This window comes from Parambassis ranga, chromosome 1 (genome assembly GCF_900634625.1).
Source record: "Parambassis ranga chromosome 1, fParRan2.1, whole genome shotgun sequence".
NCBI classification, from domain to species: Eukaryota; Metazoa; Chordata; class Actinopteri; family Ambassidae; genus Parambassis; species Parambassis ranga.
Genome location: NC_041022.1, coordinates 21,005,552 through 21,031,784, shown reverse-complemented (window position 1 = coordinate 21,031,784; position 26,233 = coordinate 21,005,552). Strand labels below are relative to the sequence as shown.

Below are 26,233 nucleotides of genomic sequence, written 5' to 3'. Positions count from 1 at the left end.
GTGTGAAGAAGGACGGCTGCAGCAAGAGTAGCAGACTTTCAAAGGGAGGAAGAGAAGGAGGAGGGATGTCAATAAAACGTGACTACACAGGGAGGAGGGGGTGTAGGATACAGCAAACAGCATGTGTGTTAGTGTGTGTGTGTCTTCTCATCAGTGACGTAGTGCCAGACGTAGACAGAGAGAAGGAGGAGGACAACAACGAAGAGAGTCTGAGGACGCTCAGTGCGGGGGTGTTTCATTTGAACATGCTTTAAATTCTTAAATAGAAGCAGAACAGAGTGTTTCATTTTAGGGTAATCTCACCTGTGATGCTTCAAACACTCTTCCTCTACAGAAACAGACGTTGTTGTCTGCAAGAAAACTGATTTGTGTTACTTTAATAAAAAAGATGAAGCATGTTATGGAGATCTAATGGAAGGAAAATAAAACTGCAAGAAAAGTGCAAATTTGGTGTTTTTGCATTTTGAAGACTCACGATCATCCAGGTCATTTTTTTTATTCAAGGTTGATGCAAGGCAACTGGACCTGGTAAAGTCCCGTGAAGATGTTTTTCTGCTCCTCCAATTTCATTTCAAGTGTAATCCTGATATACATTATTGGCCCCTTAAAATGATAAGCTTGCCTCTAATGGAACAGCGTCCTGTGTAGACTGACTATAAACAGCATTGTCTTTGTGCTGTTTGTCAGACAGCTGTCAGACCGGTTGAAAGTGAACACTGTCATTTATGTCATCCAAAGTCTTTTCATGCTCAGCTGGATGGAAAAACTGTCAGTCTCATCACTTTCTGTGATACAATAAAGCATCAGCTCTTTTGTATTGATATATATGGCACCTATGATCAGACTGGTAACCACAAAATAACAACAGGTATGAAAACACAGGTCTGTACAGTTTGCAGCAAACCTCAGCTGACATGGAGTCATGGCATGTCAAACAGCCGGTAGCTCCTCCCTGAATGCAGCGGAGTTCAGCTGAATTGACAGTTTCTCCGGTAAATGCTGCGTTGTGTTGTGATGTGTGTTTTGCCTTTATCATCACTGATGATAATACAGAAGACAATCTACTTACCAGTGATATCTTATGATGCAATGATAGGCGTCCAGGTGAGAATCCTTTCATTTCTGCAGTGACAGTGCTTTTTGCAGGTGATGCTGTCCTGTTGGCTTTATCGTACCAGGACCTTCAGCGGTTTGGAGCAAAGAGTAGAAGATGAGAATCAGCACCTCTAAGTCTGAGGCCATTGTTCCGGACTGGAAAAGGTGGCTTGTCCTCTCTAGGTCGGAGGAGAGCTTCTGCCTCAAGTGGAGTTAAAACTCCAACAATGCAGTCAATGTTCCGGTCCATTGTGCTAAAGAAATCAGTGTGAACCTGCTCTCTATGTCAATGTCACTGATTATGTCAACAGACAGTCTATTTACCAGTGATAACTTATGATGTTGTAATAGATCTACAGGTGAGAATCCTTTAATGTCTTCAGTGACATCATCAATAACACCAATGATTGCAGACATTTCAAGGGCACATGACAGTGTCTTCCCTTCTAAGGTTGGTTTTAAAATTAAAATATGAAGTGAGTCTTCTTTTTAATTATTCTGTTATTTCAGTGTATACACTGATAGAAATGCTCAAATGTAAACCTTTTAGGAACACATTTTCCAGGTTTCACTGTTTATTACTTTTGCATCTGGATTAAAAACCAACAATAACATATTTAAATCATTTATCCTGACATACTGTATTCTCATTTTTCTGTCTTTGTTGCCAAACTTTATTTATTATGTTATTTTTGGACTAAATCCTTCAAACACTCTGCACTCAGAGGGACTTTCTGAGGCACTAAATGTGTATTAATCCGCCACAGAAATGAGCCTCTAACCAGTTTTCTCCTTTGAGAGATGATTGGTGAGCTCTGCACTGTAATGCGATTATAAGAATGTGATCTGATTATGTGCAATCTGATATGATGGATGCAGACTAAATAAATCAGACAGAAGGATGGGTAGAATGCATTCTCTCTGGTTTATTCAGGTTCTTTAGGAAGAATTCTGTTTGAAATTACAAAATGCACTGGTAGAAACAGCAGAGATAGAGAAAGAGATGGTTGGAGAAAGACAGAAAGAGAGAGGGAGAGAGAAAGAAGGGATTTCATAGCCGGAATAAACAGGAATAACATCACCAGATTCAGGTTCAGGCAGCTTTTTACTCTCAAAGGGATTGTTTTTCATCAAGGAAAAGTCTTCCTTCTCCCCCTTTTTAAAATAATGTTTTCTTTTTTTTTTTGTAATGTTAGTTAAAGTGTAACCTATCCTTGTTGCCCCACGGTTTTGTTCCCCCGTGAAATAACTGGCAAATATAACAAACAAACATTCTTTGATTTCATCACCAAAGTCATTTCCATTTTTTTTTTGTCAGGATGATTTTTTTTTCCTTTTTGTTTTTTTTTTTTACTCAGGTTTTTTACATTTTTTGTTTTTAAAAATAGAAGAAAAAAGAAACACATTGCTCTTAAAAACATCTATCTATATATATTTTTACATATATATACTTTTTTCTTTATATTTATTTATTTTTTTTTAATTCCTGAAGTTGACTTGTTACCCCACATAGTGGCATGCACATTGCACATGCAAATCTGTAATTAAATACTTCTCTTTTATCTTAAATTGCCATGTATGTTTATTTTTTTCTCTTTTTTTCCCCCCAACTTTGCTGAGTGGATCCTGTATGGTTTTCTACTGTGGCACTGGTTCGGTATCTACTGGGTCGGGTGTCAGATGGAGTGAAAAGTGATGAGATGGATGGGTGGTAGTTGCTTCAGAGTGTTACCCTCTGTGCATACACCTTTCCTCAGCTGGTCATATTTGAACCTTTGTAATTAATTTTTTATATATTTTTCAGTAGTTTACTTTTAATGTTTTTTCTTTGTATTTCATCTAACTCCCTTGGTTAGGGTCCAAATTGAAAAAAATCGAATCTGAGCAAGAAAGGGTTACAAAATGGATCCTAATAATCTTGGAACACCTTGAGGTGCTTTCAACCTCAGTTGATAGCTGAGGTTTCATGGAAGCAACTGGTCTCCACTGGATTGATGTTGATGGGAGACAAATGGAGAGGATGGAAAAGGAGTGACAAGGGTGGAAAAGAGAAAGAGGGGCCTAGCGGGCTGCAGAGGCGACATCAGGAGACAATAACAACATTTCTATGGAACAGAAACTGAGCAAAACTAGCACTGGATCATGAAACTGGACACAGTTTGAGGGCTAAAAACTCATCTATCCTCCAACATTCAGGTGCCAGTGATCTTTAAATTAAGGGGTAGATACAAATACAATGCCAAATAATTGCTAATGTTGATCCCAGTCTGCTGTATGAATCTGTAGCTAACAGACTGTTATATTAGTAAGTAATACTAGCACAGATGATTATCTGAAGTGAATACATTTGTACACAGGAAACATCGTCATTCAGCCCTCATACCTGCCAGCTCCATAAAGACACACACATGCTGCCGACAGACATTCACATACACCCACACAGACATGAACTCACTCACTCCACAGGCCTTTCATAACCAGTGAGATGGCTCAACCCCACCACCCTGTGTTCATGGATGGTACAACACGTGCAGCGTGGGATGAGAGGAAATGAAGCACAGCGAGACAGCTGCAGAATCAGTGATGAAACTTTATGGATTATATACACAAGAATTACAGAGCCAAAATATACATCAGATGGGAGAGAGGGAGAGGATGGATGAGACAACCCCTTTACTTCCACTCTCACACACATACAGTCCGTGCACCTGTGTGGAGTGGAGGAAGGAGGATGACTGATGTGTGCGCTGTCATTATCATCGTGTCCTATACAGTGTAAAGGCACTGAGGGTTACCTACTGTAGCTGATGGTGTCAGGACACACACACGAAAGACACATGCAAATGGCCTCTTACACACACACACACACACACACACACACACACACACACACACACACACACACACACACACACACACGCCAGTACTAAAATGATTAGTCGATCAATTAATTAAATACAAGTGTAACTAAATTGATAAATATTATTTGCTTTAGGAGAATTCTCAAAACAAATTCTTTAGAGAATTGTGCATATTATTGAACGTTTTCAGCACTGTTAGATTAATTTAATTTAAAGGCGACTGTATGTTTGTGCCCTATTTGATCACTTCTTACAGTACAGTAAATACTACTATTTTACTGAGCAAATTGGGTACAAAAACTGGGTAACATAATCCTTAAATATCCATGTCAAAGTGCATTTTTAGCTACTCCCATAGTCCTACTATATATCCATCCATCATCTGAACCTGCTTTGTCCTGCAGTGCAGGGTCACAGGGAGCCCTCTCCTAGCTATCTATGGGTGAGAGGCGGGGTACACCCTGGACAGCTCTCCTACTACATATATTAAAACTATTACAGATTTTTTTTTTTTTAAATTAAGTAATCTCACAAATCAGTTTAAGCACTGAATACATGGCGCACACACACACTCACACTCAGAATGAATGTCTCCCAGTCGCAGCAGTAGCCCACCCCCCCTCCTGTTGCTGTGGCAGTGGTGGTGGTAAAAATGGTTTCTAAGCATGAGGATGAGCCTGAAAAGGGGTCCAGTGCCATTGTGAAATTGTGTGTTAACATCACCACGACCTTTGCTGCTGCTGCTGCTAACCCCCCCCCCCCCCCCGCCCCTCCCTCCCAAACCCCAAAACTCTCACCCTCCCTCCACCCCCCCTTAAACCTCTATCTCTCTTAAATACCCTTTGACCCACCCGCCACTCCCTCCCCCTCCCCGGCCTTGCTCTTGACCCCCCTACACACACGCGCATGCACACATCTAGTGCTGTACAAAGGGGGAGACCACAGCGTGGCTTCAGCTACATAAGCACAACTTTTGGCAGCACTACTGTACATTAAAACCCACCGTGTAGTTTTTTTTATTTTTAAAGAGCCCTTATTCATGTTTTTTTGTCGACACGTTGCCTCACGACTGACCCACTGACACAATTTCACAGCCGACTGAGTGGATGGGTGTGTTTGTTAGTTTTTTCCTTCATGCTCAGAGGAAAGAAGAAAACCCAAAAATGATTAGTAAGACATTAGGACCGAAGGGTGAAACAGGTATGAAGAGAAGTGATGACTGAGTAAAACCTTGCAATACCCCCAACCCCATTCAGAAAAACATCTGTGAAACATCAAACAAAACAAAGGTCAGATGCCCCCCACCCCCCCTTGTTTTCCAACGGAATGGGAATTGTTCTTGGAAAAGCACACACACAACATGCGTTCAAACTAGGGCAGTGTTGTGTGTCGGCCATTTTGGATCTGCTTTTACAATTCTGGACAAGCGAGTGGTGTCATGGAGCCAAAATGGGTTTCTACTGCCTGTCTGTGAGTGTTGGTGCAGGCTGTTGATGGGGAGGTGAGGGGTCAGGGTGTGTAATGTGTGGAAGAAGAGGGGTGGGATCAACATTCCAACGTCTGACGCCATGCCAGGTAAAACCATACAATAACTCAATCCGAGGCCTGCTTGTTTCCCTACAGTGTCTCACTATGCAGCTACCTAAGTCTAGAGGGACCTGAGAAGTAAGCAAATCGCTTTGCACCTCTGTAAACCTCTCACTACACCGCCTGAAACTGGACCCAGGACATCTCTGGGAATGGACAAAAAATGGCACCAAAGCCAAGGGGGCTAGCCAGCTAGCAGGATAAGGAAATGACAGCCATTGAAGTACATCTTTCATGGATCTCTCATGATTTTTTGGTAACTTTTACAAAAATCTGCATGGGATTGGGAGTTTCAAACTGCTCTGGATGTGTGATTGATTTCCCTGCATCAAGTCTAGCCTCATGACCCAGTCTCAAAATCACCACTCTCCCTGTTCCTATGCTAGTATGGGAGCCGGTGGGACTCGACTTTTAAGGCGTAGAGTGGTTGATCTCATCTACTACTGCGTGTACGGGGGGAGAACGAGAGGACCATTGGTAAGGAGACTAGGGGTCGACGAATGTGACTCGGATACAGAAGGCACTGTGGCTCTGTAGGGGGGCTTTGGAGAAAGAATCCCCTCGTGCCGTTACCTCTCTTGATGGAAGGTTCACTCCCGCCGAAAAAATAAAATAATCAACAAAAGCCACCCCCCCTCTCATCCCCATCTTTTAACCAATGCTCAACTACAAGGCCTGGAGGCAGCACATCTGTGAGGAGAGTGAAACTTTGTGGAGGGGGAAAAAGGATCAATCAGAGGAGGGAGGGAAAAAGACAGTGACAAAGGTATGTGTAAAAAAAAAAAGGGATTCCACTGTGGGTCTGATGTCGAGTGACGTGTGAAAAGGGGTGTCGATCTTCACGTTTCTGTTTCTGATACTGCAGCGTTTCTCTTTTGAAATAATATAATGCTTATGGGTTCTGCATAGAGTCAAAAGATGTGGACTGGGGTTCGTTTTCTGGCTTTTGCAGCTGTGAAGAAAACAGTGCAAGGTTTCTTGTCCGCATCATGAGTGTATGCAAAATAAATATATATCTGAAACTCTAATAATACTCTGATATCTATAACTACATCTACGGTATTATATCTAGATTCATCTGTAGGTAATCAGCTATATTAATATCTATACTTTATCATTTTGTCCTAGAGTTATTGAATAATCAATAATCGTTGTTCCTCATAACAATAAGGATGAAATCATTAGTTCTAAATGTTTTCTGTCCTGTAAAGCGTTTTTGTATCTTCAGTGTTGCAAGCTGAAAGAGCAGATGGCAAAGCACATGGAAAGAACTTAAAGAACAAGAGATGAAGAAAGAGAGGTTGGTGGTGGGTTCTGAAGTGAGTTTTGGCAGAAGAGGTCTCAGCTATGCTACAACCTCATGTACCGGGGTGATTTGGTGACTGGTTCTCTGGTTATCCAGACCTGAGAGAAGTGGTGTGGGGTGGGGTCAGCATTGGCACAGGACGCACTGACAAAAAGGACAGATATGGCATCTCTTGAGCCACATCTGTGTTTCTATAAGTCCTACAAAGAGATGAGAGGAGGTGTCACTGCAGCTTTAGAAACAGAGATGAGGCCCAGAGGCTGTCCTGTAGAGGGGTTGGGGGACGGCTGGGTGAGTAATAATGTGCTGATAACGGTTCACTGGTGGCTCAACAGAGAACCACCATGTAACACTAACTGGCACCAACACTGTACGGCCAATACTGTGCCGATCTTACTACAAAACTACAGAGCCAAACATAGGGAAAACTTTGATTGTTGTGTTTTTTTGGCTGCAAGTGGGAGATTTTAACCCTATTGGAGCTTTTACAGTGTTAATAGAAAGTCTTTTGCACTCTCAGTAAACAGCCCTACCCTTCGCTCTGAACATGTATTATTGATCTTTGGGTTGGTTTGACACAAGTACTGACCCCATGAGTCACTGCAGGTCAGACACTGACACTCCCCTGACCTCCACCGTCACCGATCTGGAGAGAGAATGTAGATTTTAAGGGTTGCGTTACAACACGCAATGCTGCTAAGTGAATGCTCCCGAAACGAATGCATCAGGAAGCCAGTAAACGTCATCGAACGTGGGGGCAAGGGGGGCGGGGTTAAAACGCAACAGATGTAAACAAGATGGACATAGCATACTTGAACTCCAAATAACATGACAACAAATCTACACTTCTATCAATCATCACCAGTATCATCATCATTGTCATCATCATTTTGCATTGACATTGATATCATTATTCATAAGACTGTCATCATTAACAATAATAAATGAAGAGTGGTAGAGGTTCGCTTCTGTCCGCTCTTTCTCCCTCTTGATTCTTCAGCACATCAAGGACCTTTAATGTGATCCTGCAGGGTTTCTCATCAGAAACAGACAAACAAATGTCAAAGCCTGTTTCAGGTGAAACAAAAGCAAATTTACTTCTAAAATGTAAGAGAGAGAGAGAGAGAGAGAGAGAGAGACTGAAAGAAGAGAACATCTCTTGTAAACCTAAATGCAAATTTTCCTATAAAGCCCCCAGGTCCCACACACACCAGTTAGATTTCCTCTCTAGTATGTATTTAATCAATCATGCAGGTTTCCATCAAATTTTGGACTCCGAAAAAGATCAAAGGAGGCTGAGCGAATGCAACAGAAGAACCAAGCTCCAATGTCCGAAGAAGAACAAGAAGGAGAAGTAATCGATAGAAGAAATACTGAAGAAATTAGTCTTTTTTCCCATCCCTCCTTTCCTCTCCTCCGCCCCATTCAACTGTGTGATGTCATTTCCTGTCAGGTCATTCTTCGCCATGCGCCGGGTCGAGTAACAGAGGAGGAAGGGGCTTGACAATGCGTCCAACTCCCTTCTCTAGTTACCTGAGGCCACCTATACAGCGCACTGGAACAGGAAGAGAGCCCACACTGTGCCTCACCCGCCCTCCTCTACCACCAACGGCTGGACAGGAAGTGATGTCACAGCAGTTCCATCAGCATTATGTGAGTCTTTAACAGTAAACAGAGATGATAAAACTCATCAAATATCAGCCAGCGCTGTGATTGGCTGGTTTTTGCAGTATAGGCGGAGCTTCCTGGTTCTGTCCCTTGGAAAGGAAAAAGGTTAAAGATAAAGTGGTTGTTCTCCCTTTTTTCTTTTCATTGTTTGTAAAGTTTCATTGTGTTCTTCATTGTTCAAGTTTGATTTTTCAGGAGGCATAGCTTGGCATGTAAGGGTTAGGGGGTCCTGGCTTTTTATTAATTTATTTTTCTTTAAACATATCTGTCGAGGAGCAGAGTCATAGTAGCGGACTCTGTGTTCCAGCACATTTTCAGGCTTTTTCAGTAGCAGTCCGGCCAGCAACAGATTGCACACAGATCAGGCAACTCTAAGCAATCAGGCCTCAGTCTAGGAGAAGTCCTTTTTGGCCTTGTAGTCATCGCAGCCCATTTTTTTTTATAACCTCATGCAACTCCCTAACATTCTGTTCCTCCCTCGCCCTCATGCAGCCTGGCCTTGATGGTCAAGGCTGCTGTAGTTCTGTAGACTGGCAGGGGTAAACTGTGCCCAGGCCCTGCCCAAGCTGGCCCGCCGAACTCTTTTTCATTTTAGCCAAGTGCTGCTCTGTCACTCATTTGTGTAAAAAGGTATTTGCAGCACCTTTCCCCCCAATCCACCCCATCCTTTCTGTAGTCTGAGGGGTGAAGGTGGAGTGTTTTTAGTATTCAACCCTCTCGCAACATTCTCACCACCATTGCTTTATTTAAAGTCTTCACATCCAAGGCCTGAGCACTGGAGGCTGCTGTTCTTCTACTCCTCTCCTGCCCTATATCACTGCTGTCTGTGGTTGCTAGCACCAGTCATCCTCATCCGTCTCACTATAAGGTTCGTGCAGGCCCTTTCGGGGTCCTCTGGCGTGAGGGGGTCGGTGGTGTGGGTGGGGTGGTGCCCCTGGTGGTCCGCGCCGGTGTGGTGAGGGTGAGGATGAGCGGTAGCCATTGGGTACCCTTCGCGGATGCGGATGAGGGGGTGGAGGGGGCCCATGTCGGGCAGTCCTAGGTGAGCGAGGGTGTGGGTGCGGATTTCCCCCATGTGGGTGTGGGTTGCCATGGGAGAGGCTCTGCTCATAGGCAGGGGGCTCATGGTGCCGCTCATATTCGTAATCTCTCTCATAGAAAGGCCCATCACCCTCCAGGCTGTCCCCTGGTGGAGGCCCACTCCAGCGGCCTCGGTGAGGGGACCTGGGTGACCCATGGAGGGGCGAGCGTGGAGACTGGTGCCTGGGAGACCGTGGCGAACCATGCCGGGATGAGGAGCCCCCATGGTGGGGCGAGGCATGGCGCGATGGGGGTCGATGGTGGTAGCCTCTATCGTGGTCTGGTGGGGAGAAGTGTCGGGGAGAGGGTGACCTTAGGCGGCCTGGCCCAGGGGGGCCGTAGCTGGGCTTGCGGACTGCGGGGGAGTAGGTGACGTGCGGACGTGGGACAGCAGGCGTCTGAGGCAGCTGGCGACGGCCTCTCCGTGGAGTGCTGGTCCCCGAGGTGGAGGGGACCGGGCTGCCGCTCACCGAACTACTGCCCTACAGCAAAATGTAAACAAGGAAAATCAAAACGCACCACAACAACAACAACAGAGAGCAGAATAGAGTAGAGTGATGGTGAGATAGATAGATAGATAGATAGATAGATAGATAGATAGATAGATAGATAGATAGATAGATAGATAGATAGATAGATAGATAGATAGATAGATAGATAGATAGATAGACACAGTTGAAAATCATTCAAAAACATGGTGATGAAGCAAAAAATTGACACCAAGAAGCAACACGTCACATTGAAGAAAAATGGACAGAGAGAGAAACAGTGACAAAGCAAAAGCATAACACAAAAAAGAGAGATTGATATCCATAAGTAGGTGTATGGAAATAACTTTGTGTGAACTCTTGTTGGATTAATATACAGCTGCTGATGTGGGAGTGAAAAAAAAAGAGGTTAGGGATCACACGCAGCATGGGTTTTTATTCAAATAATTCACCTCTTAGAACCTTCATAGCATTATATAAACAGTCTATATTTATGAAAATCAACAAGAGAACGGGAAAAGATAATATACCAACTTTTTATGACCATTGATTTTAATCTTGGATCTTTGAAGCCCACCTGTCTGTGACCTCGTCCATCAGGCCCCTCGCTGGGCGAGCGGGACCAGTGGCGGTCGTGCGGGTGCCTGTGTGGGTAGTCGTGGCGGTCGGGGCCGTAGCGCTCCTTGTCCATAGAGCTGTGGTGATGGTGGTGGTGATGGTGGTGACGACGGTCCTTGGTCCGGCCACGGTCCCGCTCACGCTCCTTGGGTGGCAGGTCACCTGACTGTGTAGTGGTACTGAGGTCTGTGCCCAAGCCTGGCAGGGAGATATCTATAGTTTACAACATGCACATTAAATCATAGCATCTCCTAGAAGTTACTGGAGTGCTTTTCATCTTCTTAAAATAGCACAAGCACAGGAATTTAAATTAATTTAACCACACAGAAATCCACTATAGCTACGTAGCAATTTAAAATACCACCAGCACGACAGCGTACATGAAGCAGAGCAGAGGATTCTCCATCAGATTAGAGAGCTCTCCAATTATAAAAGGGTTTTAGAGTTTAACTGCGCTGCCCTTGTTGAATTAGTTTTACAGCTGAAGCATGCAATTTGCACTCGCAATTAGTGATGAAGTGGACTATCTGCTTGCACAATGCTCTTTTCAAGGACTTCTTTGTGCCAAAAATTAACTGACATAAAATGTAGTGAATATGATGATCTGTGCCCTTCTTTCAGCTCAATAATGCCAACAAAAAAACAACTGCTGCTGAGTTGATCTCGACAACCCTGCACATTGCGACTGCACAGTAAAACACAAACCCTGGAAAAAAGTCAAATTATGCACAGTAATATTTAACAACTTTGTTCATCTTTAGACAACTGAACCTCCTGTTATTACAGAAATAAAGAAAGGACCTCCCCAGAGGAATGAATGGACTTCTGGTTGTACATACACACAAGTAGACATACAGTAGATTACCATCATGAGTGACTCACCCGTGTCTGCGTCGGTGTATCTGGTCAGGGAGCGCTGTGAGGTGCGGTGGCTCCGGTCTCTGTGCCGGCGTCCTCCTCCGTGTCTCCCCTCTTCAGAGACCACCCTCTCCAGGGAGTAGTCATCCAGCCTCATGCCCCGGCCTGTACGTCCGTGGACCAGGCTGGAGGTGGAGCGACGCATCGGACTGGTGTCAGTGATGGTCTGTGGGCATGGAGGAGAAGGTGTAGAAGGAAATACAGAGAGGAAAAAGAGATAGGGAGAACATAAGATAGAAGAGGAAGTGATAAACAATAGCGGGAGAGAGAGGAAAAAAAGGGAGAAAAGAAGTGAGATTCCACAGCTAAGACAAGGACTGAACTTTCTTTACTGAATTTTAGTAGAGCTGCACATGGCTGGGAGACTGGCTGGTCAGATTGTCCCTCCTTGTGTCTATATGTGCAGTACCAAACCTTTGTTTTAGTTGAAGATTAATCCCACAACAGTCATTTTTTCATTTTGTTGTGGTCATGTGTTTGGTGACCTGCACTCAAGCTGATAACTGAGTATCATCATAAATCACACTAAAGTCGGGCCCCATAGCACCTGGAATCCCTGAACTATACACTTTGGACAGGTACATAACAGCATGTGATGTCATGCTTCTTCACTGAAACATGTAACAGAGATAAACAGGGGACTGACCAGGAGAGAAGAGAGACAGGGAACAAGCATGAAGGAGGGCTGTAAAAACCATGCCTCACATGCACAAGGCAGAGGAGCCTACTAGACTTTTCCTCGTGGCAGCCATATTTGTTTTTTTTTTAATAATTTACAACACACTAGGGCTATAATGCCAGATAATTGGCTATTATTATCAAAACCACAAAGAGAGGCCTTATAAATAATTAAAAAAGTGACATACAATATACTTAGACAGTTGCCTGAAAATTATACCCAGGTGTTTTGAAGGGAAAACATGGCTGCTAAGGTTGAACAAAAAGAAAACATGCTTCTTGTGATTTACATCTTTGTGGTTGTAGTTCTGTTAGTCAAAAGCAACACCAGAGAAAAGCAGCATTTTGTTTCCAAAGACTGCTGCACAGGTGCTTATACATGATACATGAGTTATAAGATAAGCATGACACAAGTTGAATATGGACACCATGAGGATAAGACAAACTAATACCTTAAAGCCTGATCAAAAGCTTTGCAAAAACCCAACAAGAAAATATAGGCTGAAGACTCTGTTTTTATAATCCTTTTGTTCATATATTATTTAGGTTAAAACTATACCAATAATACCAAAGGCAGGATCAACAGTGTGATTTTCTTCAGTGACCTGGGCCTGAATTTGTCAGGGTGGGTGTAAAAAAACATATGCAGAAAATGATGCAACAAAAAAAATCAAATAAGGTAACAAATAACTAAAAAAAGCAATCATGCAAATCTCTCTGGTGTGATTTTCTTGCTGGGTTCATTATCAGGCGCTTCTGTAACACTGTGAACCCCACACTGCTTCACATCACCCTGACAGTAAAGCACATGTCAGTCTGCAAGCAGCAGGCCGGACAAAGACACACACAAACACACATAGGAGGACCCTGAGAGGAGCTGCACCCCACACACTCTCTCTCTCTCTCTCTCTCTCTCTCTGAGAACAAGCCATGCATGTCCTCTAGGTCACCACCACTAAGATATGCACACACTTGATACACTCACACACACTCAGACATTCTGGGTATTTCGAAAGAACACAGAACTTATTAATATTTAAAATGAGCCTATAAGCAGCATTTTTGTGTAGCAGTAATAAAACAAATATCTAATACTTATATCACATATCACTGATGAACGTTTGGCTGACTACAATGATGTCACCTAACATGAATCTGCCCAATTCTATCCACTTTCTCCTCCACCTTTCAGTGCACTGTGTAATGACAGCAGCACGTTCTCTTATCATTAACACCGCTTCTTCTCACATCCACCGAGAGGCTCTTCCACATCATGCATGACTAATGACATGCCGGCGCACTGCCAATCCCTCGGTACAGGCCAACGGTCGCATATCAGGGCAGTCCATGCTTTCCTCAGACACTATTGACTCTGTCTGCAGCGATGCAACAGATTCACATGATGCACACACACGCAGACACTGCGTACGAGCGGGACTCCTGGCAAACCACGAAGAACAAACAATGGAGAGCAAAGGGACCTCGACACGAGCAAACACAGGAGAGAGAAAGACAGGAGGGGTGGTCAGAGGGACAGAAAGGAGGACAGAAGAAAAAGAAGAAAAAGAAGAAGAAGAAGAAGAGAGGTAATCAAAGTAGATCTGAGAAAATGAGGTCACAGTTGATTTTATGAGTGCACCTGGAGCAGCAAATGGGTGGGGTTCACTGCAACACAAGTTGGAAAAAAGTGTGTGCATATTGGCATGCACTGTGTTCACTTATCCTCCGTAAGTAAACACAGAAAAACAATACAAGGAAAATGTCTGAAATAGAAAATCAGACAGCATCAAAAATGTGTCACAGTTCCATATTTGGCACCGTAAATTATTTTTGTGACACTGAATGGTGACTGACAACTCAACTAACACCACCTGCATTATCCCACTAGCGTTCAAATCCACCCATATGATTCTCCAGAGGGGGTCAAAGCGACCACCTGCTACAATTTGGTGCAGATCCAGTTTGAAAACTGACAAAGAAAAACAGAAGAATGAAGAGAGAGTGGAGAAAGACAGAGATACAGAGAGGGGTACATACACTGAGGTTATTTCCACGAGGCCTGTGTCTCCTCCGCTGCAGAGCAGGCAAACACAAAGATGATACGTAGAGCAGAGCAGTGTAGCACGCACACATACACACGCGCACACACACACACACACACACAGAGCACAGGCCCGACGTAGCATAGCCGCCAGGTCCAAGAGAGAAAAGAGGGGCAACGGACAGAGAAATCAATAGATAGAAGGCATGAGAGGGGTTAGACAGGACAGACAGGTGGAGAGGACAGAAGGGAAACAGAGTAGGGATACAGACAGGTAAAAGAAGGAGCATGATGGGTAAATGTGTAAATAAGTAAGTGACGGGGAAAGAGAGGGGTGAACAGACAGGAGAGATAGTTAGAATTTATATTATTTAATAAAGAGGAAGCCAGCGCGCACGAGAGCGAGGTGCGTGTGCCAGAGAGAGGACAGGGGACAATATAAGATGCATGTGCATCCACACACACACACACACACACACACACTTACCGAAACACCATGAGCTCTCTGTAAGGCAGAGCAGTGTTAGAAGACAGTAAGTAACAGTGTACAGACGCACACATACACCGTTTACACACACACACACACACAAATACACACAAAGGATATTTTCTACATGGCGTTTTTGAATTTCTTTACATTCTCTTACTATGATGAAACATTTTTCTAATTATACTATAAACACCTCAGCTGTTATCGGATATGGTTTTGTTGCTTCTGTAATCCAGCATGTTGGAACTACAATATAAGAAGGTGCTAGTTCAATTTCAAGCTCAATTTAATTTGATAATACAGACCAAAATAATCTAATTATTGTCCACACCAACTAACTTAAAATAGAACAAGTTAATAAAAGACAAAATACTTCAGCTTATGTCCACAACCACAATCATCTTACTGACTCTTTCTGCTCATACAGAAACACTTCATGGAGCAACCAACATACCAAAGTGAGAGCAACTTGTCAGTGACATGTCAGGATGGCTGCGCTTGTGTGCATGAATATGTGTGTAACTGCAGCCAGAGGCTCCAAAGTCAGTACAGGTGGAAAATGTGTTGAGACACAGCATGGAACTGACACATAATATAACACTGCATCATCTGCGTTTTAATTATTTAAAGTATTATTGGTAAGGAAGATATTGCATGTTCTGAACAAGTGTTGTTAGTCAGATTAGTTGTGTTGTTCTCAAAGATTTGAGGCAGGGAAGATTTGCGGAATAGAATCAAAGGCAGAATTTTATGTTCAAATTTCTGATTCACCTAATCCTTGTTGTAAAAGATCAGCCAGATATAACTGATTCATTCTACCACAACTCTGTCAATCACACGCAATGAAGAAAAAAAACAATCACAGTAATACTTTTGATGAGAAGATCATCCTCTAAAATATTTGATATTATGAACTTTTTTTCTTTGTGATGGTGCTGCTAAATTTGTCCACCAGGTGCCTTGTTTTCCCCAAAATGTTTTTCTTTGCTATAGAGTGACAAAACTCTGGCCACAGTTTACACAGGACAGACACACCAAGGATTTGATGGAAATGGAAGGGAAGAGGATAAAAATATTCTTTACATACATGTCTTCTAGATATATATATGTATATTTGCATACATATCTAGCACACTTCTCCAGCCTTCAGACCCATTTTGCACTGAGCTCCGATGGTAGCATGTAGCCTGTGCTATGCTGCTCAGACAGGACATGGAGCTGAGCAGCAGCGGGTCAGCTGCTGGAGGAGTGGAGGGTGACAGTGAGACAGTGAGGGATGAAGGGAGAGTGGGGAGGGAAGACAAAGAGACAGAAGGAAGTGTTGCATCCTAAACCGCATTTCCAATTGATTAAAAAATTAACTAAATAACGAAATGAATAAAAAAATAAATAATACACACACACACATCTTTAAAATCAGACCTTTACACCCTTTTTTATCTGTAAATATATGTATATATATATATATATATATATATATATATATATATATATATATATGTATATATATATATATATATATATATATATATACACATATACATATACATATATATATATACATATATATATATATAGATATATATACATATATCTATATATATATTTACAGATAAAAAAGGGTGTAAAGGTCTGATTTTAAAGAATTAAAAATAAGAAATGTATAAAATTCAACAAAGAGTATTACTATATATATATATATATATATATATATATATATATATATACACACACACACACATTATATAATACTATATATAGTAAGGGTATTACTATATATATGTATGTATATATATATAGCAGGCATACTGCTGGTATTGTATATATACCCTTTGTTTCGTTTGTTGACTTTTCTTTTAGGATGCAAGGAGAGACTTTCTCTGTTCACTTCTGCTGTCATTACAGCTAAAAGATATAAAAGTGATAGAGGGTGACGATGACAAGTGACAGTGAGGATGGTGGGATGAAGGTGCTCACTTGGTTGTCTGCCGAGAGGCGGGGCATGGAGAGGGTCCGCCCATGCCCATCCATTGGGTGATAGGGCTCAGTGTCGGAGTACCCGTCCCGCCCCATCTCCCTCATCTCTACCGTCTGTAAAACACAATAAGAGGGCGGGGTGACCACTGTCTGCTGATGGAGCGGACTCTGACAGGATGCGGGCAGGTGTCATTGACTAACTGGGGGAGGGGCATGACACAATTTTTTTTTGTATATTTCTGGTATAAAAGCACTACAGTTCTGACTTAATTTATGCAACAGCAAGCTGCATAAAATAACAGTTGCAACCTCTGTTGTTCCTTTAGAGGAAGTCATTGGACATTGATCCAATTACTCTTTAATGGCCAAAACTCTGGAAACATTGTCTTTGTATCAAACCACCATCTAGTAATGAGAAATGATCTCAAATCCCTGCCCTTCCTATCATCTGTATGCATTTCTTATGGACTACAAAAGACAGAGATGAGGCACTGGGGAGTAGGGGCATCCCAACAGACAAGCGAAAGTTAGGGGCAGTGAAAAGGAAAAAGGTGCACATCACAAAACAACTCTAAACCACTGACTCAAGAGGAGGTTGAAGAGTGAACAGGAAAAATTAGAGAGCAGGGTGATGGTCAGCATACAGGAGATGTGGACTCTGAGCAGGAAGATGAAGAGAAAGAAAGGCAGGTTTGAGGACAGAGAGACGCAGCAGCCTTGTCTGCTGAAGTAACAGCACTGTAAGGTTGTAACTATGATGCTTGGAACTTGATACCAGGAATGATGATTCATTTCTTCATTCTTTTTTCCCCATGATGCCCATCCAACCACATGTTGGGTTAGATACAAATCAGAAAGAAAACAGTGTTCAGCTTTGTTAATGGGTGATGAGCATTACGCTTCAGAGAGGTTTTCAACACAAGCATTGCAACAGTCCTTGAGCTGTGTTCTCTTCTAGCATACTCTTACTAGAGTTATAGGAAGTGGTTCAATTTAGCGTTACTGGTGACAACAGCATACATGTTTGGGTTGATCATACCTGGGGGTTGTGGCGGTTGTCGTGGAGGTCATCGGGGTAGGGTCGGTCGGGGCTCCAGTTACCCGTCTTTTGGAACATTTCCTGGGCTTTGGCTGTCACCCATGACTGGCTCTCAGTCATGCCACCCTCAGGCGGTCTGGCACCCACACACACACGGCAGATTACAAATCAGCGAGGACTAAAAATTCACACTTCACTAATCATGACTAAGTGGTGATGTATTATCAAAGGGTTCAACATGAAAAAAAATGTTCATCTTGTATTGTTAAAACTGGGAAATGTGCTGCCAATGAAACAAACTATTACATTTATTTCTATTTCTAACTGAAATCTTGCTAAAGTGTTTAGGTGTTAGGCTTTTATGTTAAGGTGTTAAGCATGTTACAAGCCATACATTAACTTTTTAAAGCAGAGCAGAATAAGAAGAGGGTCTAGAGTCTAGACAAAGGGATGGGGTGCCTTTTTGGTCCATAGACCTGTAATTGGGCACCCCCTGGTCTAAATGGTCCCTTGTAAACAACACATATAAAAACAACCTATGAACTTGTAAATCTTATGATAGATAAAAGAATAAAAGAAGGGTACCAACAGAATTTACATGTGCAGAGCACACGCACATAAACAGAATTTTTTCAGTCTTTCAAACAAAAACACACAAACAGTCTTGGAAATTTTTGGACACTTTCAGTATCGCAGAGAACCAGTGTGTGTACCATAAAACACTGTATTTGTGTTTGTGCTTATGTTTGTGGTTGTGTTTGTGTAACCCTCTTCATCTTCAATTTTTCAGTTAGATGACAGCCTAATCTGCGTATTCTGTTTCCATCATTTCCACGCAGTGCACATACAGTACATCCCGTCCCTCCCCAGTGTACTCACATGCTGTTGACGTTGTCTGGCTGGGTGTTAGGGAGGCCGTTCTGGCCCTGCCCCCCCTGTCCGTCCGGACCCCCTCCCTCAGAGGGTGCTTCCATGCGCTGAAACATTAATGGCGTTCGGTTCTGTGTGAGATACACGACATGGCCTGCAGGCTTGCATCAGGCACACTCAGGGGGCAGACACAGGACACAAACACAGGATGCACTCGCAGCATGCACCCACAGGGGGGCGCCATCGGCAAGCACATGGCTGTGGGTATCCAAGGTAAAGTTTCCTGCCAGACTACTGATTTGGACTCGGCTACCCACCCTGAAGGAGCGTTTAAAGGGACACGGCTGACTTTAAAGTGTGTTAGCTTTTAGCAGCATGTTCAGGGAGGGAAAGCTGATCTCAGATCTGTGTCAGAGGGAAACTTCTACCTTAGGAGTTTCAGGTAAGATTGCTCTTAAATCACAAGTCTCGGACCAGGAAACACATAAAAAAAGAGACTCAAAAATCATATCGGTGTGAACCCTAAACAAGACTGTTTGAGTAACATGCTTTTTTTATGGAAATAAAAGTATTAAAAAGCAACTTCTGCTTCCATCAGACAGGTCAGAGCAGGTTTCCTCCCAGGGGATCCTCTCAGGAGTGGCTTAGTGGTGATGGTTCCTGACCGCTAAGGCTTGTGTCATGCCCCTCCACTGCCCGGAAGCTAAATGCCGAGTGCAGATTGATCAGACAGCCAAGCCTCCAACGACACTCGGGGCTGGTCTGCCTACTTTGTTTAATGGCATTTTCATAGAAGAAATTCAAATTAAGGATAATCACTAAGACTTCTTTTCAATTAAATGCCCCAGGTTTAAGAAGTCAGACCTGACCCTTGTCGTCTCCAGTGCCGAGGAGAGAGAAGCTTCAGTTTGCACAGCCTGGTCAGGCGCTGGAAACATTTAGATGGTAAAAATATGAACACTGAACATCTAGCACCGACGCCGGCCCTGATGGAGCATGTTTCAGCAGCATCGTATGTATTAATGAATGGTCCCAGGATTGAGTGATTACACAGAGGGCCTCTGGAATCTTCCCTCAACATCCCACCAACAACCAACACAGACAGACTCACAAACACACAGACTGGAGAGAATGGATTTGGGGTTAGAGCAACTTGGTAACAATCAACCTGGATTGACCAAACAGGGAGAGCTTGACAGGTCAAGGTCTCATTTCTTCCTGGAAGGATAAACAGAGAGCATCAGAAGGACAGAGGTGGCATGAAGAAAAGAAAGGCCCAGGGGAAAGATTACACAACAGAGCAAAGACACAGAACCATGTCAAACAACACACAAAAAGGGGGACAACAGGATGCAGGCACAGCACTGAAACAGACAGCTCAGACTTCGGGAATACACAACAGATGGAGGTAAACAGTGACAAGCACACAAATGAGGCTTTAAAGAAAGAAAAATCCACCCTCTGATTTGTGTTTATTTGTCTAAAGGACAAATCATCAAAGACAGAGGAGTGAAGAGCTTGAAACACACTGATTGTTTTTTTTAAATTTAGAGAAAATTGAAAAAACAACAAAAAAAATACATTAAAAGAAGAATTCGACACTTTTATGTGTATAGGATTTGATATATCAGGGTTTTGTCAGGGATCGGATATTTCTGTCATAAATTGTTTTCAAATTTAAATTGTTGTCTTTATTTCACATGAAGTTTGTCAACACTGCCACAATGCTACATATAAAAAATAGACAGACAGACACAGACAGAGCATCTAAATTATCGTGTGTACATAGTTAAATGTTTTGTTTTAAACATTTTTACACTATTTTAAGTTTCATTTTGTCATTAGCAATAAACCCAACAGATTAAATTATAATGTATTATTTAAACGCATTAACTTCAAAGTGGCAGTTGCTTGAATATTTCCCTTGTCTTCGGGGAGCAGGGTGTGAGTATATTCATTTAAAAACACAATGGAATGGTGGTATTAGCAGCATCAATAAATATTTAAATGAGTGAATATGAAACTAGAAGTGTTTCATGCCATCTCTCCTCTGGCATATACTGTATGTTAAAGGTTTTTTTTTATCAGCAGGAAATGAGCTGCTGGAGCTATTTTATAATCGGTAAACACATATGTTCTCCCAGGTCAGCTGAGACTGTTTAAAATAATAACACAATTGATGTTTCAACAGAAGGAGCATTTTTCTGTGTCTTGATGCTTTCTTCAATGCTTCAGGAAGTTGTGAACAGTATTATAGTGGAAGGAGTGGATTGATCCTTCATGGATAGATATGGAAAAGAAAAGCACAAAGAAAGAGAGAAAGAAATGAGTTGAGATAATGTAAAGATGAGGTTGGACAGACTGACAGACACACACAGACTGGTTAAAGTTCTTGTGTACTGTTGATGTTGAGAGCCTGTGTGGAACTGTCCTTTCAGTCCAATGGGATAGCTGCATTCAAGAACATACAAACACATACTGTATTTGCAACGGTGCACTGTTTGAAAGAAAAAGGACTGACATACTCTCCATTCACCAATACACACCTTCCCACTGAAAACTGGAGAAATGTGTTTCAGTCAATATGTTCTCAGTCATCCAGGTCATTTCCACTCAAAAGCTTGAGGCGAAGCATCTGGACTGTAGAGTTTCCTTGAAGTTTTTCTGCTCCTCCGAGCAGCTTCATTAGTTCTAACTGTTTGGTGGAGAAACAGGCTTATGTGTTGGAGGACCTCAGTGGGTAGATCTGGGAGAGACTCACATGACTATAGCTCTGAATGTCCCATCACTTACCTAAGTAATGAGATCCACCCACTGAGGTCCGCAAACACATAAACGTCCTCAAGAAACCTCTATAAGTCCAGATGCCTCGCTTCAAGCTTCTGAAAGTTTCAGTTGATATGTATAAAGCTGACCTAATGTGGATTTTTTTAATGGCATGAGATTTTATCTGTGAACAGGAGGTACTGCATGAGTGGAGAGATGTTTTCACACGTCCACAGAGTGGACTGGAAATACAGAGACAGCGGGAGCGAGTGCATCTCAAAGGCATTCATCGACAAGAGGGGGAAGTGCACTGACAAGGAACAAAAGGTAAGGCCATGTGGTATCATCATCGATGTTGTTCAGAATATAATCAACAAAAAAACCCACATTTGAACCTTTGAAATCCTCCTCAATATGTTTATATAGGCCACAGTGAATAGAATAGAAACTAGCTGAAAATAGCAGGCAAAGGAAAAGACTAGGACTGGATAGGGGAGGGACAAGGTGCCATAAAAAAGCAAATTTTCAGGTGGCATGCTACATCACAGGGAGGTAAGGATGTAAATGTATAAGACGCAGCTGAGTATACATTTAAATCCATATTTAGCAGAAGAAAGGAATCAGTCAAGGGGCATGTGGAAGAGGCTTTATAAGGGGTCAGGGGAAGAAAGACGAATTTTTTCTTTCTTTCTTTGTTTTTTTGTACACTGGCAGTACGGGAGTCTACCTGTTCCTCTCGAAGGGCCTGTAGCTTTTTCGTCTTGCTCTGCCGGTAGTATTCCATGATCATCATGGCAGCGTAGATTTTGCCCACCGTCAAGTCTGTGGCTGCTGAGAAAATGACAAGTTACCCTGCAAGATTAGACCCGGGTGAGATGGGACCCTGAGCCGTGGGGGGAATGGGAGTGGGGGACAAGACACACCACACAAACCACCAACATAGAAATACAGCATGCAGTATACGCCAGCAACTGAGACAGCTAGGTTTTTCTTTTTTTTTAAATTCAAGTCCACATGTGGACGTTCATTGGCCTCTTTAGTAGACAGAGGTTCAATTACAGAATATTCGATCAGCCATCCGTTTAAATAGAAAAAAGCTGATATTAAATCTTAAATGTATTATTTATATCAACATTGCTAACAGCTGTCTAACCAAAGTCAACTGAAGCAGAGCAAAGCTTAGATGCTGGTGTACAACAGACAAATACAATATTACATCACAGTACAATTATTAACACGACAAAGCTTATAGTCTTTTCACAGGCAGATGCTGTACTTCTGTCACTTGGCATTCCCCTCTTATGTTATCATATAAAAACTCTGTCCTATCTAAGGCAAAGGACATGGTAGCCACCTCAATAAGAAACACATGGACACCACAGTCACACGATCCTTTGAAAACAGCAGCTCAATTTTTTTCTAAAAACTCCAGACATGTATCCCTGGAGTTCGGATGAAACACATAAAATCAGAAAAATATTGAGCCTTGTTTTGTTTGTCAATTCCTCCTGAATGAGTCGTGTCTTGTTCAAAGTGGCATGGCTACAAGTCTTATTGTAGATATGTGATAAGATATATGACCACACATATCTTATTCTTACTCTAATTGAGCCATAAGATATGACAATGCATATCTTAAACCTTGTTTACACTCATGCAAATATTTTGCTTAACATGCATGATTGCACTAGGCTCTGGTTAAATCAATAAATCATACTCTAAAGAGGTTTACCTGAACATGACCATTCATTCATATAAAATGATTAGACATATACTGGTTTATTTGCATCTACTGTAAAATCTTCCTGTAGTGAAAAGACTTCTATAGAGGATCTTCTATAGCAGGCACCCCCTGATTTCAGAATCCGAATGGCTGGAGAGATCAACAGTGTGGGTATGCGTTCACTCTGACATGATCTACGTGTGTATAGAGTGTGTGGCTCTGGATGTATGCATGAATGTGAATGCACAGTGTGTTTCTGTTGTGGTCTGATCAGGAGATGCAGAGCAGTGAATGACACTGGCTGGTAAAAGCTGTCCTCTTGGTGAGTTGGTGATCGGACATACACACACACACACACACTACTATCTGCTGTGTCCTTGCAACTTACCCTTGTGCGGTGTCACCAGCAAGTCCAGAGTCTTCTGCGACAAGTTTGGCCAAATAGCCATCATCTCCTTTCTCAGCTCTGCATCCATCTGGTGCTTGTCTGCACCGCCTGGGTGTCCCCGTGACCCAGATTGTCAAACATCCGTACACACAAACAGCACACACGCATGCATCCCAGGATTTGTTGTCCACAGGGTAAGAAAGGTATAGACCAAAAAGTAGACACAACGGCACAAAATCCCAAAAGAAGCGTGTTTATCCATTCACACATATACACATTCACCCAAAACAGAAAAAAGTCATTTGTTAATGTCTTAACTGGCAGATTTGTCACATTTACTGCAACATCTAAGAGAGGCAGAAAAAATAGAAGAGGAGAAGCCCTCCCCATCAGACAGGAAGGTAACATGGCTGAACAGATAACTGTGTTTGTGATCGTACCCTTTGCAATCTTTATATCCAGTGCTGTCCTGATCAGAGCCATGAGCGTGGAGTTAAAATGCACTGTGTTGTCATCAGCAACCGGCAGATCCATGCGCAGCAGCCTCTGTGGAGAGCCAGTCAGGATGAGAGGATGAGAAAGGGGTGTGCCCTGGCTAAAGTGCGATGTGCCTGAACCTCCAGGAAAGGGTAGGGGTGAGGGGTAGGGGGACGGGGTTGAGAGAGCTCCATAGACAATAGCCGATTACAGCCGGACTGGATTCATCCAGCATTTTTTTTGTTTATTATTGCTTAAGACAGATTAGAGTTGGGGTGAGGGTGGCAAGTCTGAATTTCACTGCAAAGGTCCTCTCAATAAATGTGTGGTACATTACACTGAGCATTTATGTGTTAATTCTGCTGCACATTTTTGGTCATTCTGTGCATTTGCAAGTTCAAAAGCTTTTGTTTGATGAAAGGAACATGTGTCTCCTGACTTTCCAGTGATACTCTACAAGACAGCACAGCTATCCAACGAGGGCCATCTGCTGCTAAGCAACTGTGAGAGCCGAGAACCACAAGGAAGAACAATCGGAGCCAAAATTAGCTCCGACCCAACCTGTGCCCATGTTCCCTAAATGTGTGAATGCCTGAGCGCATTTACACATCTCTGTTTGTACACACATATAGATAAATATATATAACAGTACACATACACCGACCCCACCCAACCCCCTCCCACCCAGCATCCCTCCCCGCCCAACTACACACAAGTATTTGCACAGACTGCAATTAAGAGCGCTTAATTGGAGTCCTTTGGAGACAAAATAGGTCAACTGGAGAACAATAACAGTATCACTGGTGTAACTCTGCTATCTATCAGGAGACTACTGTGGTTTTATTTAACTGAGGCATCTGCTATAGAGCTCCCCCTACCTGTAAAGAGGTTCCCTGTCTTTACATGTCTATACTAAGTAAAACCGATAGAGAAACCTGCAGATAGAACGAAACAAGCTGGGCCCGCTGGGGGTCGCTTGCCGTTCCTATCCTGACCAGTTGACATCCATCGGGTTTACCTACGAACATGAGCGTTGGGCACTCACGATGGCAAGCACGGTAGTATGATGACGGTGGGATTGTGTACATGCTTGTGTGTTCCTGAGTGTGTGCGAGTGTCGGGCATGCCCAAAGCCAAGTGTGCTGCAGGCAAAGGGCATCGGCCAACATCCACAGCGCTCGGCAGGCGACAGGCGAGGCAAGACAAGGCAGGCTCAATGTCGCCCATAGCCATGCGACAAAGAGTGCAAGGATTGCATGCAACACCACGCAACACCCCCATAGAAAAATCCCACGAAACGTAACACAGAGCATGCATCATGCCTTTGCTTCACTCCAAGTATCTAAGCCCAGACTGTTCCCGCGTATCTAGGCCACCACCCCCCCAACTTCCCTTTAAAACCCATTTTTACAATACAAGCAGCCGTGCATCCGCGCAAAGAGAGTATCCTCAATCCAAATGGATTGATCCAACTGACTGACTTTTGTTTTTGCTCTCTACATTTTGACATTCATGACTCCCTTAATCAAAGTCAAATTGGACAGCAATGCTAGTACAAGTCAAGATCTCTCTCAATGCCAAACGGGTGCAGTGTCTTAAGGGGGTGTCAGAGTTAGAGAGGATTAGAGTTGTGGCATTCCCTGAAAGAAGAAAAAAATCATAGAGAAGATCAAAAAGAGATGACTGATGCTCTTTCTGTTGTTTTGTTTTGGACCAACCAGACTTTGTGGTTATAGTACTATCAGGGTGAGGGCTGGGAGGGGAGGGGGGATCTATCAAAGGGGACACATGGTAGGGACAGCAGTTAGTTGAGCTGAACTAGGTGAATCTGAGCTCAGTTATGAGATGTCGTTACAGATAAAAAGGGGAGAATGAGGAGGGAGAGGAAGATTGTGAAAACACTGAAAGAGGAATCAAGAGAAAGTTGGGTCAGTTGGAGTTATTAGAGAGAGGAGAGAGGATCTGTGTGTGTGTGTGTGTGTGTGTGTAAAGACAGAAAGAAAAAAGAAGTGAGGCTGGAAATTACAGAACACCACAAGAGATAAAGACGAAGACTAAAAACAACACTGACATTGTTTTGGAGGTCAGTTCAGAAAACAAAGTGTTGTAGCAGTACACAACTTTTTTTTATAAAGGGAGAGGTGTAGTGTCCAATAAGGGAAC

General features: G+C 42.8%; 1 protein-coding gene across 1 annotated transcript in view; it reads right to left on the bottom strand.

Annotated features, from left to right (window-relative positions):
• Window positions 1-4,857: 4,857 nt before the first annotated feature.
• The window catches only part of cacna1ab (calcium channel, voltage-dependent, P/Q type, alpha 1A subunit, b), a 95,942-nt gene continuing 74,566 nt past the window's right edge, over window positions 4,858-26,233 (bottom strand). Inside the window, exons 39-48 of the mRNA XM_028413053.1 lie at window positions 24,034-24,139; window positions 23,594-23,701; window positions 22,210-22,310; window positions 18,726-18,847; window positions 17,847-17,982; window positions 16,808-16,921; window positions 14,337-14,372; window positions 11,586-11,787; window positions 10,663-10,901; window positions 4,858-10,079 (exon numbers count right to left, since the gene is read on the bottom strand). Of these exons, the coding sequence (XP_028268854.1) occupies window positions 9,351-10,079; window positions 10,663-10,901; window positions 11,586-11,787; window positions 14,337-14,372; window positions 16,808-16,921; window positions 17,847-17,982; window positions 18,726-18,847; window positions 22,210-22,310; window positions 23,594-23,701; window positions 24,034-24,139 (1,893 nt within the window). The 3' untranslated portion in view covers window positions 4,858-9,350. The remainder of the gene's footprint in view (window positions 10,080-10,662; window positions 10,902-11,585; window positions 11,788-14,336; window positions 14,373-16,807; window positions 16,922-17,846; window positions 17,983-18,725; window positions 18,848-22,209; window positions 22,311-23,593; window positions 23,702-24,033; window positions 24,140-26,233) is intronic.